Source organism: Platichthys flesus, chromosome 12 (genome assembly GCF_949316205.1).
Source record: "Platichthys flesus chromosome 12, fPlaFle2.1, whole genome shotgun sequence".
Lineage (NCBI taxonomy): Eukaryota > Metazoa > Chordata > Actinopteri > Pleuronectiformes > Pleuronectidae > Platichthys > Platichthys flesus.
The window spans coordinates 12,713,065-12,728,312 of record NC_084956.1 but is presented as its reverse complement, the minus strand read 5'-3'; the positions used below and the strand labels follow the sequence as shown (position 1 = coordinate 12,728,312).

General features: G+C 43.1%; 1 protein-coding gene across 1 annotated transcript in view; it reads left to right on the top strand.

Moving 5' to 3' along the window:
- Positions 1–9,015: 9,015 nt before the first annotated feature.
- Positions 9,016–15,248, top strand: part of eys (eyes shut homolog) — a 153,284-nt gene continuing 147,051 nt past the window's right edge. Inside the window, exons 1-3 of the mRNA XM_062400615.1 lie at positions 9,016–9,841; positions 10,477–10,593; positions 14,489–14,679. Of these exons, the coding sequence (XP_062256599.1) occupies positions 9,100–9,841; positions 10,477–10,593; positions 14,489–14,679 (1,050 nt within the window). The 5' untranslated portion in view covers positions 9,016–9,099. The remainder of the gene's footprint in view (positions 9,842–10,476; positions 10,594–14,488; positions 14,680–15,248) is intronic.

Below are 15,248 nucleotides of genomic sequence, written 5' to 3'. Positions count from 1 at the left end.
ATGGAACTCAATACTCCCCTTCTCCGAGGCCCAACAGTCCCGTTCAATTCAACCCAATGTCACACACTCAATATGTCTGCTGTGGTTTTCTTCACGATCCATGAATTATTCCCTGAGAAAACTGGAAAAATGCCCAAGAGATCTGCACCTTCACTTTATGGATTTAATGGATTTCTTCCCTGACCCATATACAATATCTTTCCTCCAACTCTTGCGGTAATCCGTTTAGCATAGGTTTGCGTAATCTCGGCTACGAACCAAAAAACAGTCAAGGGTGAAAACAACCTCATCCTTGGCCGAGGAAATACATATTTGTGCCTCTATGTTTATATCTCATTTGGCTCGACAGAGAAACTACGTGTACAAACACATGAAACACATGAAAAAGAGACTTATTCATGTTCATGTAGGTTGAAGGATGTACTGTACTGTTCAACACACGGAGCAAATTACTTCCACAAGGTCACACAGTCCCCGCTTCTTTTGTGTTTTCACAGTTTTGAGAATAGGAAATGTGGCGCTATCGGCTGTGGGTCTGTGGAGACTAAAGCGATCGAGATCTTTATCCAACGATATAGCTAAGAATACCCGTGTCACTTTTTCTATGGAAGTAGAAGTGTTGCTGTAGAGGTGAAAATTGTTCAGAAATGCTCCATCTCTCTTGTGTTAGATTCTTCTCAAAGAAACTCTGGGATCTGGATCGAGGTTGGCTCTCAAAACTAATCACTTGTTCCTTGGCTGAGGGCCAAACCCTCCACCAAATGTAATTGAAATCTGATAACAGGTTTCTTTTTTTTTATATTAGATATCCTCTGAAATAACAGACGAACAGACACATGGGACTGGAAATCTAACCTCCTTGACAGAGGTAATCAGCGGAGACTGTTTTCTGTTTTACTCCACGACATGAACAAATGCCTGTGATGTACAATAACCGTTATAGGTGCGACATTTCCCATGTACTTTTGCGTCTGGTATGTGGGGGGGTCGGATTTTATATCTTTCAACATGACAGCCTTTTTGAAATACTTTTGGGGTGTAATCACGATTATGTTCCTCAATACCCGCGTCAAATTATCCGATTCAGAAGTTAAGTGCCTCTTTTTTCTCGGTGTCACGTGGTCTAACTGCGAAAATAACAAAGGATTGATTATTTTCAGAATAAGGGCACTAGAGCTTTCCAGGGGATGCTTTAGGAGATTTTGACAAGGTGTGTTTGCCTGATTGAAGTGAGCTGGACTTTTATTTAATCCGTCCACCTGCCTACACGGTGAGAAAATCATAGAGCAATTTTCTAGTGGCCTGCTGGATCGTGGTTATATGACCACGCCGCCCCTGAGACCTGCTGTGTCTCCTTTATGCAAGCTGAAAGAATACAGTGCATACACCCCAAGTCCCCTGAGGACAGCAGAAGTGCACCAAACGCAGACCCGCAGCCTTATTGAGCTCCTCCTCCACAGCTCCAGATAAACAGGAAACTCTATAGACTCTTTCTACATGGAGGCCAGTGACTGATGACGGTATTTCTTTAAACTCAAACTGAGAAGTCACGCTGGTGAAGCTGTGCCGCTGCCGGCTCTGACCCAACTCGACCCGTCCTCATATTTTCCAAGAGGTGTAATGGTCTCGGAGACGTCGTGCAGTTGCAATCTTTTTGCAAATGTTCCTTGGGGCTATAGAGGGCAAAGACGCAAAAACAAAAGTAAGAGGTTATAGGCATGTTATCTGCACTACTCTGGATATAATATATTAATAATTATAGTATAATTCCGAGGGATGTGATTTTCCTTTTCGTGATTTTCCAGTTCATTAATGTTCACAGTTCGAGGAAAAACAATCCTGAAATTTGAGAAAAAAATTGGTTTTGCCGTCGGCATCAATTAAGGCATTAGAGAAGGCAAATTGATGCGGGGGCTGGGTTTCAGGGGCTGTGCCGATCCCGGATGCTCATCAGTGTTATAACTGATTAGTGACGATCCAGATAGCCACCCAGGGAGCACAAACGATCTGCCTGACAGCGGCTGTGGTCGGCAGCCGGCTGGTGTTGGTTAATCAGTCCTCCAGTGGCTCTGCGGTGACATCAATGGTTCGGTGCTATTTCAGGGGCGCCCTGCTGCTGATAGAACAATGAAAAATGAGCAGAGTTTTATGGATTTGAAGCTAAGCCGCAGGACGTCAGAGTTATTATGTTTCACTCCTTCAAACCGCGATGACGTGCGAGAGGCAGCAGCACACAGTTGTGGAGCTGAAGTGGTTTCGGTTTTTAGTGTTATGTGCGATTAGAAGCAGGGTGATGATGCCATTTAACCTCTTTCTGCTCTAACCTGCTCAGAAATGGAGTTTTAACAGTGAGTGGAAAGAGAAATTAGTTCTGTGCCGGGTTGATTTATAGCTTCTTAGTTTACGATGAGACTTGGTGAAGTAACTTCAAAAAAGATTCTTATTCTTCACAGCGAAGGGTCGAGACTTTTAGAGTGAATTGGTCTGCTGCGTCAAATGATACTCTCGCTCTACAATCGCACCGAACTATTAAGAAAAATGAGCGAGGACTCTGTAATGTCGGTCATTAGGCCCGATTTACAACACTGCTCAAAGTGGTGCCAAAGTGCTAGACTCTTGTGACCACTTGTCATTTTCTTGTCCAGGGCCTATGCTGTTGAGCAGTAAATGCACTTGTTGCAAGCTCTTATCAGCTGCATATTGTTATCTCGAGGCTGTGGAAAGCGTTTCCTGTTTCGATCAACTGCAACCTTGTCTGAAGTCGGTGCAGCAGCCTGAAGAGGTCGCATCATTCCGCATAGGCGGGAGCACAATATGTGCGCACTCCGCCTGTTACACACACACACACACACACACCCACACACACACAGGTGGTCTGAACATTTGCAAAGTGCGGAAAAGCTCTTCCCACCAAATGCGGCCATATAATAGCGATCTGCCAAAGCGCAGGAGCACCTGGCTTTTAAAGGGAATGAGAGATGGCACTCTGATAGGTTTATTGCATGTTATGTCCGAGACACATCAATGATTAATTAAAAGACTAAGAGCAACCATTCCAAACCATGTGCCAGCAAAAAGTGGAACCCAAAAGGGGACGCACCCTAAATGCACCATTTTGATTTATGCGCTTAGGTTGTTTGTTTAAATCGAGCCCGAAAAGCTCGATCCACTTCATGAGTCACCATCTTTACTGAAAACTGGAGAGAAGATTTAGAATTTATGCTTTTGATTGAGTAATTCTAGCAGCTCCATCGATGGTGAAGGGATTCGTAAAGCCTCTTTTCTTTTGTTGGTGTTCCTGGAAAAAATATGAGACGACAACAAAAAAAAAGCATCAGATTCCATCAGTGTAGGAGGCTTACGATCTGAATCAATATTTTCATTCCACTTTATTTAACATTCAGCAAGACATGACCTTCCAAGAAGTCATCCTGCAGTTTCGAGACTAAAGTTACAGTGCACTGTGCAAAAGTACCCAGCAGCTTTCAGTCGCTGCAGCTGTCAGGCTCTGAGAAGTTCTGAATCGAGCAAATCCTAATGAGAAATTACCATACACAAGGAGGCAGGCGCTATTTGTCTCAACAATGTTTGCCTCAGAATTACACCTGTGCGTCCTCGCTCCTGCACGAGTGCCATTATACCGTAACTAGCAATTGCGCCTCACTCACTAGCCACACGTCCTCATCACGGTTTGTGACGGCTTAATGAGCCAAACTTTGCTACTTCCGCGGAGAAAGAGAAAGTGTGATGTCTCTGATTAGACGGCGAGTTGGTAAAAATGTTTTCAGATGTGGCCTAGTTTCTGTTCGAGCTGTACTCACTGTGCTGTTGTTATGTGGAAAAGCACGTCTAGGGCTTATTTTTAATTTAACGCCTGCCTATAGGGCTGAAAACAATGATTACTCCGGTGCCTTTATTATTGATTAGCCTGTTGCTGAAAATAGCCCTCACAGATTCCCAGGACACACATTGTATTTCAATCTCTTGTTTTGTCACCATAACAGAACTAGAGTGTGAATATGTGTAGCCTCCTATCACAGCAGACCAAGAGAGACAGCAGATATTCACACGAGAGATAATTAACAATTACATTTTGCTTAATAGAAAGAAAATTCTGGATCTTTTTGTGTCGATCAGCTACTTGATTCGTCAACCAAGCGTTTCAGCCACTGGTCCATGTTGTGTGGCAACGACAGACAACGTGTGGGCCCATTGGTTTGATGTGATAATTTGTTGTGTCCCCTCGGTGTCTCTCAGTCATCAGTCAAGCCAGGATTTACACAGTTTCCTTGATCCATTGGCCTCCACACACCTGCGTGACGGGCATTCTAAACTGTGGGTTGAGCTGAGCTGTAATGATAGCAGGAGGCCGAGGGAGACAAATGGTCGACCCCCCCCCCCCCCCCCGCCCCGTGTGCATGACTTTGCTCTTGACCCTGTGGCCCTTATTACTTGGACCGCTTCTCTTTGCCGCCCTCGCAGTTCAATCCCGACGGATCAATACCTTTAAGGTGTCTTAAAAAAACTGAGTAAAAGGTTTTCTGGGATATTAAGTCGAGGCCCAAGGTATAGATCTCCGTAATACTATGAATTAGTATTGAATGTGATTCAGATTAAAGGAAGAGCTTGAACTGCAGCACAATTAGGACGGATGAATGTGATTCGGGGGGTTTTAAATTGCGTTAATCATGCAGACTGTGCAGGGTCGAAACAGCCTCCAGATATCTCACATTGGATTGGACTCAAACAAATAAGCAGTGGTGCATTAGAGGTTATTGTGAAAACTTAGTAGTAGGATAAACTGTATTGACTAACTCATACAAACCAGGAGGCTTTGCACGCTCACACTGACGTTGCTGACTTTCTGTGGAAATTGTGAAAAAGACTTCCAGCTGCATTTCTTTTTTTGCTGCTACTCTGCCATGCTGCTGCCAGTTTGCTATTTTTTTTTTGCATTGTGATATAAGATGGTTTTCTCTTTGCTCAAATTTTTGGAGATACTAGATTGCTGTGCAGTGACCAAGGTCAATTTACGGTTGGTAGATGAGTTGAAAATTAGCACGTTGTAATATTATGCCCGTAATAGTGTCTCATTTCTCAACAAGGAGCATTGAGTCATGATCTCCTGCATTCATTTAATCCCTGGGAATGTCAATAAACACTGTTGCTCCCCATTACTGCAGGACTTGGGTGTAAGTCTCATGAATTTTGCATTGCTGTCATTTTATTTTTTTCATGCATTTTTTCATTGATTTGACTGCTTAAAAGTCGGCTTTTGGTGCCACTACAGGCAGTTTTATGGAAGTTAAAACTGCCTGAGGTTTTGTTTTTGCCCTTTTCCTTTTGTTTGTAAGCAGGATTAAGCAAAAACATTCTGCAAAGGATTCCCATGAGGTTTGGTGGGGAGGTCGGCACATGGGCAAAGAAACCATTGAGTTTTGGCAAGGATCAGTAGTCTTTATTTTTACTATATTCTTTTTTTTTTAACAATTCTAAGACGTGGCATTTTTTTAATGTTTTACTGATTTCCAAGGCAGTAATTCATGGATTTGTTGGGGGGGAGAAATCATGCACGTTTATGTGACTGATATCGAGCAGATTTAAATGTGGTTTCATAGGCTTTTGGCTTTTATCTGCCGAGGCACAGTAGTAAATTTGCTGCGAACCCAGACATATGGGGTGGATCTGGAATTTTCTTTTATCACTCAGAAAGGGCCCTTAGCAGAGGTTTGTGCTCTGCTGAGAGCCATTCTAGTCTTAATATGATTCACAGCAGTTTTATTTATGTGTTATGATATTGTCTCCGTGTCAGTTTGATGTCGTTAACCTGTCACTCGATATTATTGCCGTGTATCTAAATCCGGACACTGATTGATCATTATCCACAGAAAGCACTTTCTCTCTGTTGAATGTGTAAAGTAATTCATTGGAAACAAGTCACCATCACAGGACATATACCTGCATGTAATTGATCTGATAAACAAGTGACCACGTTGTTTGCTCACTCACACATTCAGCACACATGGAGCAACATTAGCATTCATTTGCAGGAGACCAGAAATATTGAATCTACTTGTAACTGTGTTTATGGTCTCCACCCACTCCTGGGGAACATATCTTGAGTTCTTGCTGCTAAATGCTGCACTACAGTGTCTGCACCAGGTAGTTGATTTGTCATTGTGTCTCAATGGATCACTGTGATCTGAAAAACACGGAACTACCACAACTACTACCGAGCGAATCTGCTAGCCTACATAATGTGTTATTGTATCACATCATATTATATTGTCTCTGAGTTAAAGCTGCTCGATTAATCGAAATGTAATCGTGATTACGTTTATGGGGTCAAACGCGAATGCGCAATTCAGTCCTTCCCCCAAAAGCATTCAGCGGCCCAGCTGACTGACACTCACTCTCAAGCAGCAGTAGCGTGAAGGAGGCGAGTTGTGTGTGTGGTGATCTAAAAGTTATTGTTGTTGCTGTAACGCTTTATTCCAGTCGAAATAACAGAGATTGAACATTAAGGGTTTGAATAACCGGGCACCGATATTCTGGTGTCACGGAGGAATAAGACACGCAGCCGTCGTCGACGTTTACCGGAACCGGAAGTGATTAAAAAAATAAAGCATAGACTTCAGAATAAGGGCACATATTAATAATCGTTTGAATAATCGTGATTTTGATATTGTCCAAAATAATCGTGATTATGATTTTTTTCCATAATCGAGCAGCCCTACTCTGAGTGTGATTGTGTTCGTTCAGAAGAAGAAAATTAGTCATCAAAATTACAAACTTGTTTTTGCAGTATTGGACAGATGTTTACAGAGCAGCTGGGTGGCAGATTAATAAAATTATTTAATTAAAATTAAATAATCTGAAGAAATTAACTATGAATTATGGAACTTAAATATAGACGTTTCAGCTCCTCCTACAGGGATTCCATTTTTTTATTTCAATGTACACTCAATAGTGGGCCTACCTCCTCCAAGGCCCAACAGAAACCACAGTTCAAATCACTAGATCCAGATTTTTAGGTGGACCTGCACAAAATATTCAAGAGGTGATAAAGCCACTTTTGGGCTTTTTCAGTTACATTTTCTGATGCATCTTTTTTTCACTGATTCAATTTGATTGACAAAACTGAGGAGAGTCAACAGAATAACTAAACAACGGGTCGATTAACAAACTGTTGCTTTTTCTAGTTGATACCAGGTTTCTCTAATTTTACACTGTAGTGCTTCAGAAAAGTAGCCGATGAGAATGTCTGCCATCTCCGTAAGTAGTATGACCTTGTATAAGCAGAGTCTGCCTGTTGTTTCTCTGGGAGAGAGCAGCTGGTGTACGTTGAGTTTTTCATTGAAAACCTCTGCCTGCAGAACATGACACTGATGAAAAAGCTGGCAGCAAACTAAACCAGTAAAGTTATGAAAACAGGAAGCATTAAAACGCTGTGCAGAGCTGAGGGGGATAATTCTCCTGCCAGGTTTGTCATTACGAAAGACATATTCCACATTAGACGTTGTCATCTAAGTCATTGTTAATATGAAAATATTGATTACAGCAGCCTTGAGTAAAACATTTAGAACTTATTAGGGCTGTTTATTCTTGCACTGCAGCAAACCCTGAATCCCCTGCCGAAAATATAAATATACAAACAATTACACTTTTTTATCTGGAATTTAATTCCATCATTTGACAGCTTCCGGATTTGTGCTGTGAAACACAATAGTCAACCTCTTCTCAGGGAAATGAGGTCTTTCGGGTGCGCACACAACCCCGGTGACAATACTCGCAAGCCCATTCACTTTATCACTCCCCCTTCTATTGTTATTGGTGTTCCATATTCAGCGTTTTATTACTTATCACCCTGCAGTTTTTTCATATCAGCCCTTGTGTGCTGATCAAGGAGCAGAGTTTTCCTTTCGCGTGGACGCTTCTCTACTTTGTTGTTTCTATCTCGGGCACACGTATGAAAAGGGCCTGAGGGAGGGAGGGAGGGAGGGAGGGAGGCAGGGAGGCAGGGGGAGAGGGAGAGGGAGAGAGGGAGAGGGAGAGAGGGAGAGAGGGAGAGGGAGAGAGGGAGAGAGAGAGAGTCAACACTGTCTGCTTCAACTCATCTCGCTGACTGACACTGAGGTATCAGGCAGGGGAGAGAGAGAATAGTTTATCTGACATTGTCACTCTCTGTAGGAACCTCCGGGAGGCCGTGACCCACTTGGTGGTCAGCAGCAGCACTGCACGTGGTTATGAAAGCTCTGCAAGACGCGCTGGGGCCACGAGTCTAGAGTGAAACCAAATCTGCCTTTAACAGCAGTGTGGGCTCTGTATCTGCCTTTTGATCACATTGTAAAAACGAGTGCAGCGGCCGTTCTAGAGATCGAGCTGTTTGGAGTGGGCTGTTTGCTTCGCCTGTGGTGATGCTGTTTGCAGATTTCTTTCATGAAACTGTGAAAGTGAGCCACGGTCGATGGGATTCAGTTTTTTTCGCACTGATTCAGGTGTGCGGTTTATGTTTGAGTTTGAATGATTTACTTATTTTTCAAACATTGCATGTCAGCTACTTCAGAGGTCTGTGAAGCAGTCGACACAATATTCAGACCCAGGTTAACAGCTTTTTCAAACTTCAATCTCTGTTATTTCGACTGGTATAAAGCGTTACAGCAACAACAATAACTTTTATATTCCAAAACATTTCCAAAAAATGTGATTCAATGCTTATTATTACAATTATGTAAATTATCTGGCGGGAGCACACAGCCCCTCCCCTACAACAGAACACTTATCACCAGTTTTATTTAAGATGTATTGATGTTCAATGTATCTCATTCAAATCGCTCCAAATCTGCACTTCTATGGATCACTAACAAATAAAAAGTGTAAAGTTGATAAGATGAACAGTTTGCTAGATCTTTGTGGAACTAGAATGTACATATTAGACTTAAACTTTTGTTTGCAAATCCCTAATCAAAGCGTTTGTTTTCCTCAGGTGTTGTTCCTGTTGGACTGTCGGGAAAAACGACATAATTCATCAGATGATCACAAGAGGCTTTGAAAGTTGTCGACTGGTTTGGATTCAATTACAAAGAGAAGAAAAAGAACATGGGGTCGTCACTGTTTGTCTTGGTTGCCGTCTTGGTCGCGGCCCGCGTTGTCCACTGCCGCCCAGTTTGCAGCCAAGCTTCACTTAAGTGGCACCTCAAGCAGCAAACAGTCCAGATGAACTGGACCCTCGTAGGAGACATCTGCAGAAACATGTCTGAGTGCTGGGACTCTCAGGGGAGAGACGACCCCAGGGGGCACCCGCTCAGCTTCCCGCAGATATGTCCACTCCAGCTGCAGCACGGGGACAAACTGCTGATGTCCGCCGATGAATCGCTCAAGTCGTACGGCATCAGGCTCCTCAACGTGTCGGAGCACGGCTTTGAAAGCTGCTCCGCCAGCGGCCTGAAGGAGGATCAGTTCCTCTTCCCCCGCAACCTAAATGAAAGTGTGCAGGCGGAGGCCAAGTGGCTTGTCCCCGGCCGCCATTTCTTCATCGCGCTGCACGAGGGAGACGCGCAGCTGTGCAGGCTCGGCTTGAGGCTCAACGTGTCCGTTAAAGCGCAGCTCTGTCAGGCCTCTCCTCTGCTGCGACTCTGTTCGGGGAACGGCATTTGTCAAACGGACCTCTGGGAAGGCGCCTACCACTGCCGCTGCCACCAACACTATTCCGGGAGGTTCTGTGAAAAGTTTGACGCGTGCCTGGATAACCCTTGTAGGAACAAAGGCGTCTGTTTGAGCAATGGCTCCGCGGATCCGAGCCACCGAACGTACAAATGTCTGTGTCCGCCACATTTTACAGGTAAGGACAGAAACCCCCTCACCTGCTTTATGGAGCCCTTATGACTTATTTCAATTAGAACCAAATCAAACACTATTACAACGGCCCATTGATTTTTAACTTTGTTGTGCTATCACTTTTAATTTGTAGTAATTTGATCGAGTGAGTTACATCTGCAACCCCTTCTCTCGGGAACCCATCATGTTTGTGTATTTTTTTTTTTAAACTTTGATTGATGATTCTCACAGTTTTACTCTCCTGGGTGTTGCAGGCGGGGGGTGGGGGGGAGGAGAGAGTTGAAAAGTTGTCTTTTTCCACTTTAAAAACTGAATCAAGCTGCCGTCTTAATCATATATTTATCGGACACTTAACGTTTAAGCTATTCAGCAAAAGCCCCGACACTCACACGCTGCACAAACACAATTAATATTAAAGCAGCTCACATTCCAAATGACTCCTTCCTTAATCTCTTTCCTGCCGACATGTACTCTCTCCGCAGCAGCATCATCCACAGCAATAATTTAATTTTCTTTTCTTCGATTAGGGAATTCAGATTAATAGCACCGGAGTTGTGCGCCTGCATAGAATCTCCAAATTCCCTTTTTCTCTCTGTGCCTGTGTGTCAACGGTCAAACTAACTCACCCGTTTGTTTCAGGCCTCAACTGCTCCGAAGTGGTCGGGAAGGAGAACTGCGACAGCATTTGTGAAAGTGGGAGATGCGTTCAGGTGTCGGCGACGTCCTTCAAATGCATCTGTGACTCGGGAGTTTCAGGTGAGTGGCTCTCACTCAGCAGGTTGAATGTAAAACAATGTCATTCGCCCTGGAGGGGGGGGGGGGGGGGGGGGGGCGGCGGTCTCCACGAAAGGTCTGAGATGAAAACTCCAAAAGCCATTTCTCCAGGAAGATCAGCCTTTTCCTCATGGGCTTTAAACCCTGGTTTCCGCTTGATGTTATATTGTCATCGTAATAAATGAAGCGGGCCCTTCAAATCAAAGACCACGTGTTACGAGCGGTGACATGTGGCCGTTAAAAGCCGGGGCCAAACTGCTGGCTAACTGAGCATGACACAGTTGATAAAAAAAAAAAAAAGGGTTTTACAGCAATCAATTAAAGTTAAATTTATTGTTTATTGTTTTTGCAGAGCTTATAAAATCAAGAACTTTGATACTGGACGACTTCCGTGAGCCTGGAAGCATGGCTCAAACATTAACCACACTTTCATTGTTTAATATGAGATGGAGCAGGCAAAAAAATCTGTTCATCTGATTTCTACTTTTTCTAATTTCTACAAATTTAAACCACTGCGTGTTAAGCTGATAGTTTCTATGGTTCGCTCAGGTAGCAACATCAGCCTTCAGGACATATTTTCCTTGGGCAGCCACTCTCTGTTCCCTGCTCTGTGCGTGAGACAAATTACTGAAGGCTCACGTACATGCACTGGCACTCGCGGTGAGCTTGTTAATGAGACATTATCGCTTCACCCAATATTTAGGTAATGAGTCTCCGCAACATACAGTTAGGTTAATGAGTATCACCCACAAATGGGTTACAGGACCTGGATACTCCTCGGGCTGCCCTGGATCTGAGCGGCTGCTGCGAAAACAAGCCTGCGAGGAACTTTTTCCTGGGAGTAAGAACTCCAGGTGGCTCCTCACACTGATTCATTGTGTTGTTTGGAGCACATTTTGTCCTGGCAGCATGCTTGAAGTGTCAAAGCTTTGCCTCTTCCGGTCCAGCCCGTGCTTTCAGCTTATTATTTTGGAAATGTGGTTTCAAGGTTACTTCCAGTGCTGTCTGGCATCCGTTCTTGTAAGAGCAGATTAAGGCCATGCAGGAGAAGAGCATCGGGAGTGAAGGGTATAGACACTTCACAGGACGTATTTACAATTTAAATGAGAAGATAAGAAGATAAATTATGATGCCGTAGAAAAGGAATAATATTGCTTTGCCTTTTATCTAGAACCAAACCAATATGGATTTTCTGGGGGGTGGCTGATCCTGATATTCATATAAGAGTATGATGATAATCAGAGTTCATGTGTGTTGATTTACATTGAATTACTGGCAAATATGTTTTTAAGAACTTGCATGTGAACTTGACATTTTTTTACTCTTTTAAATCGATCACTACACTTGTATGCTTCAAATTACATTTATCGTGCCTGAAAATGCCCAAAACATATGTGTTCGCTTTAGAATTGTATTGTTTATCCGATAAAACATACATAATGTTTCAATAAAATGATATGACCCTTAAGGCAAGTTGACCTATTAAATACCGTAAGTAATGACTGAACCACTAACATGACCTTTGGTGAAAAAACAAATGAAACAGTGGGCAATGTAAAACAAAATCTGCGCCTCTGAACTTTTGAGATGGATAACTCGTACGATTCACATCAAAACACAAATCGGTAAATTAAATGCAACCTGTGCCTCAGCGGCTTTTATCTAATTGGCTGTAATTGCTGCCGCTCTCCTAAGTAAGCGGACTGTGCAGGGTGCTTTCGCACAGTCATGGTGTCCTCCTGTCCCAACAGCTTCTTGGGAGTTCTGTGGAGCTTGTGCTTCCTCCACCTCCCTGCTGCAGTCGCCTCATTAATCAACTGGAAGTTAGTGGCTGCTCCAGCGCCGGCTGCCCTCATAGGCCAAAGTCCATGCGCAGAGAATAATGAGCCAAACTCATGGGACGTTTCAAATGAGATTTTCTTTTGATTTGACTCGCCTCTGCGGTACCTCTCGGGTGTTTGTTGCCAAGTATTACCATCTTTATGGGGCCATTTCCATTTGGTGTAAGGTGTTAATTGGTTTCGCAATCTTGATGGAGGTTATATCAATTTTTTAAGTTTAATTTGGACTCTGTATATTCAGCCATTACCATTGTTAAGCTATTTAATTATGTACTGACAAAATGTTGTGTCTCGATGTATATAAGATCGCTGCACTTCATAATCACTGCAATAATGTGGGTGTTGGAGCTGGAGATCTTGGGTAGAGATAAATACCTGCACAAATATGAATGATCATAAAAATTGAAATATCGAATACCTAAACCAAAATGATTACACACTAGGACATTTTCTCCTGAGTGCATAAAGTGCTACAGTCGTTATCTGTGTCATAAATACACACGGCAGATGGAGCTTTTCCCCTAAAACATATATTAGTTTGTGTAGATGCAACTTCTTGTGGACCAGTTATGAAAAGTCAATTTCTGTTGGAAAATGAGCTGAGGCAAAAGCAAGCCCTGCATTCGTACACCGTAAGATTGATGCCCACAGAGGAGGCTATGGGGGAGCCTCTGGGACATGAGCACTTGTATCAGCAGGGGGATTAAAGAAAATATGCAAAGAAAGACTCACCAGAAAGATAAATGTGTAGGCACCTTGTGAAGAACACAAAAAAAAGGAAAACCCTCACTAGGGAATAACATCAAATTTTATCCACCTTGAACCTGCAGTGAATTTGGTCTAATTTTATCCTTTGCATACAATGTCAGTGCAGCGATGGCCTGTCTCTGCTGGTGTTGAGCTACTGCAGGGTTTAGAAAACAACGAGCTACTGCTTAATTTAGAATTAGTTATTTTTGTAAAAATGTTTAGAGCACCGACTACTTTATAATCCTCCATGAAAACAATTTCTATCACATTATGATAATTTTCTATTTATTACTATACATGTTATTGCTTTAAAATACTCCTTCATTAATCAGTTAAAGTTACAAATAATCGAGATGTTGTTCTGAAGTCGTATCGCCCTGCCCTAGTTTGAACCGAATTTTACGACACGTGACAGTGGATGCAGTTTCACTTTTGTCCACAGAGGCGCCAAAATCAACAGAAAAGTCCCTTGTCGGAGCTTTAAAGACTTAACTTTTGGAGATGGGAGAAACTTCCAAGAGGACATCCATTAGTGCAATGCTCCCCTGATCTTGGATTAAAGGCAGAATCAAAAGTCTCTCCTCAATGGAAGTTTGCAAAAAAAAACATCTAGAGGACTCAGACTGTGAGAAACAAGATTCTCTGGTCTGATGAAACCAAATTTAAACAGTTTGGTTTCAATTCCAAGCATCATGCGAGGAGGGAACCAGACAGGAACCTCAAAGTAGGTTCTTCTGCTGGTTGTTTCTTCCATTGCCACACAGGATCTCGGGTCAGATAAGCAAGCTCCTGAATAATTAGCCATGTTAGTCTTTCCTGCGTCAATGTCAATGTTATTTCCATCAGATGAATCAAACTCTTCATATGTTAATTATTAAATGGTTCGGTTGTTGGCCGATGATGTGATGGAATCCAAAAGCCTCTGACAGTAATGACACTGCATGTACAGTTGCCTTTAGTGTGATGGACAAAGTATTTGCTTAAATTGTACACATGCATAATAAGTGGGGATGGCACACGCCTCTGTCCTGCGTAATTATGAATGCACCACGTCAATCACCCCGTCCTCCGCGGATTACAAGTCACGTCAGTCATTTCTTTTCAGCCTTTGAAGCTTTTTCATACATGTCCAACGTTACTTTCCATTCCAGCCACTTGTGTGTACATGATGGCTTTCAGCAGATTCCGTGACCATGTGATTGGCAGCTCCTGCTCATCATAGCTCCTGTAAGTAAAACCCATTTCCCCCAATCTGATGAAAAGTGTCACATTGTCCTGTCGTCCAGGCCCACCTTGCGAGACGAGGACCTGTCGTCCAAATCCATGCAGAAACGGTGGCCGGTGTGAGGAGACCCCCGATGGGATTGTGTGCCGTTGTCCAGAGGGATTCTCTGGCCTCTACTGCGACTCCGGGGCCGACTTGGATTGCACGTCATACGCATGTCAGGAGGAGCACATTTGCGCTGCAGGGGAGCGTGTGAGGACTCATTTTCCCTTATTTGTTTTTTATCTCGCGGGATATAAACACGAAATGGCACATGGAAATTTAATATAGTGTCTTAAATCGAGATCAATTTGCTTCATTCCGACGGCTGCGTTAGCAATTAATATTTCCCCCTGAAGATGAGCTCGGGGAAAGAGTGCTTGCCTCCTCTAGCATTTTTGATTGAATGTCCCAGCGCATATTTAAGTGCCAGTTTGAAACGGCTCTCATCAAAAGCATTTGTAATTGGATGCATTCTGCAATTTTCACCTTTCTCGGGGAACGTTATTGTTGTCATGCGGTCGGCAGAGGAGCGAGTAGGTCCCGACGTTCAAGAGGTTACACTGGAGAAAATGCAGTAATGGTCTAATTGCCTTGCCGTGACCTTTGTTTTGTTCATTACAGTTTGCCAAGTGCTACACATTTTCACAAGCCGCCAAAGAATAGAATCGAGCGCACTTAAAGGCACACTCATCAAAAATAATGCCTCATATCGCTGCTGCTTAACATAAATATCTATCTAGAAATTTAATTTGAAATGAAAACCCTTGTCTGACGTTGAA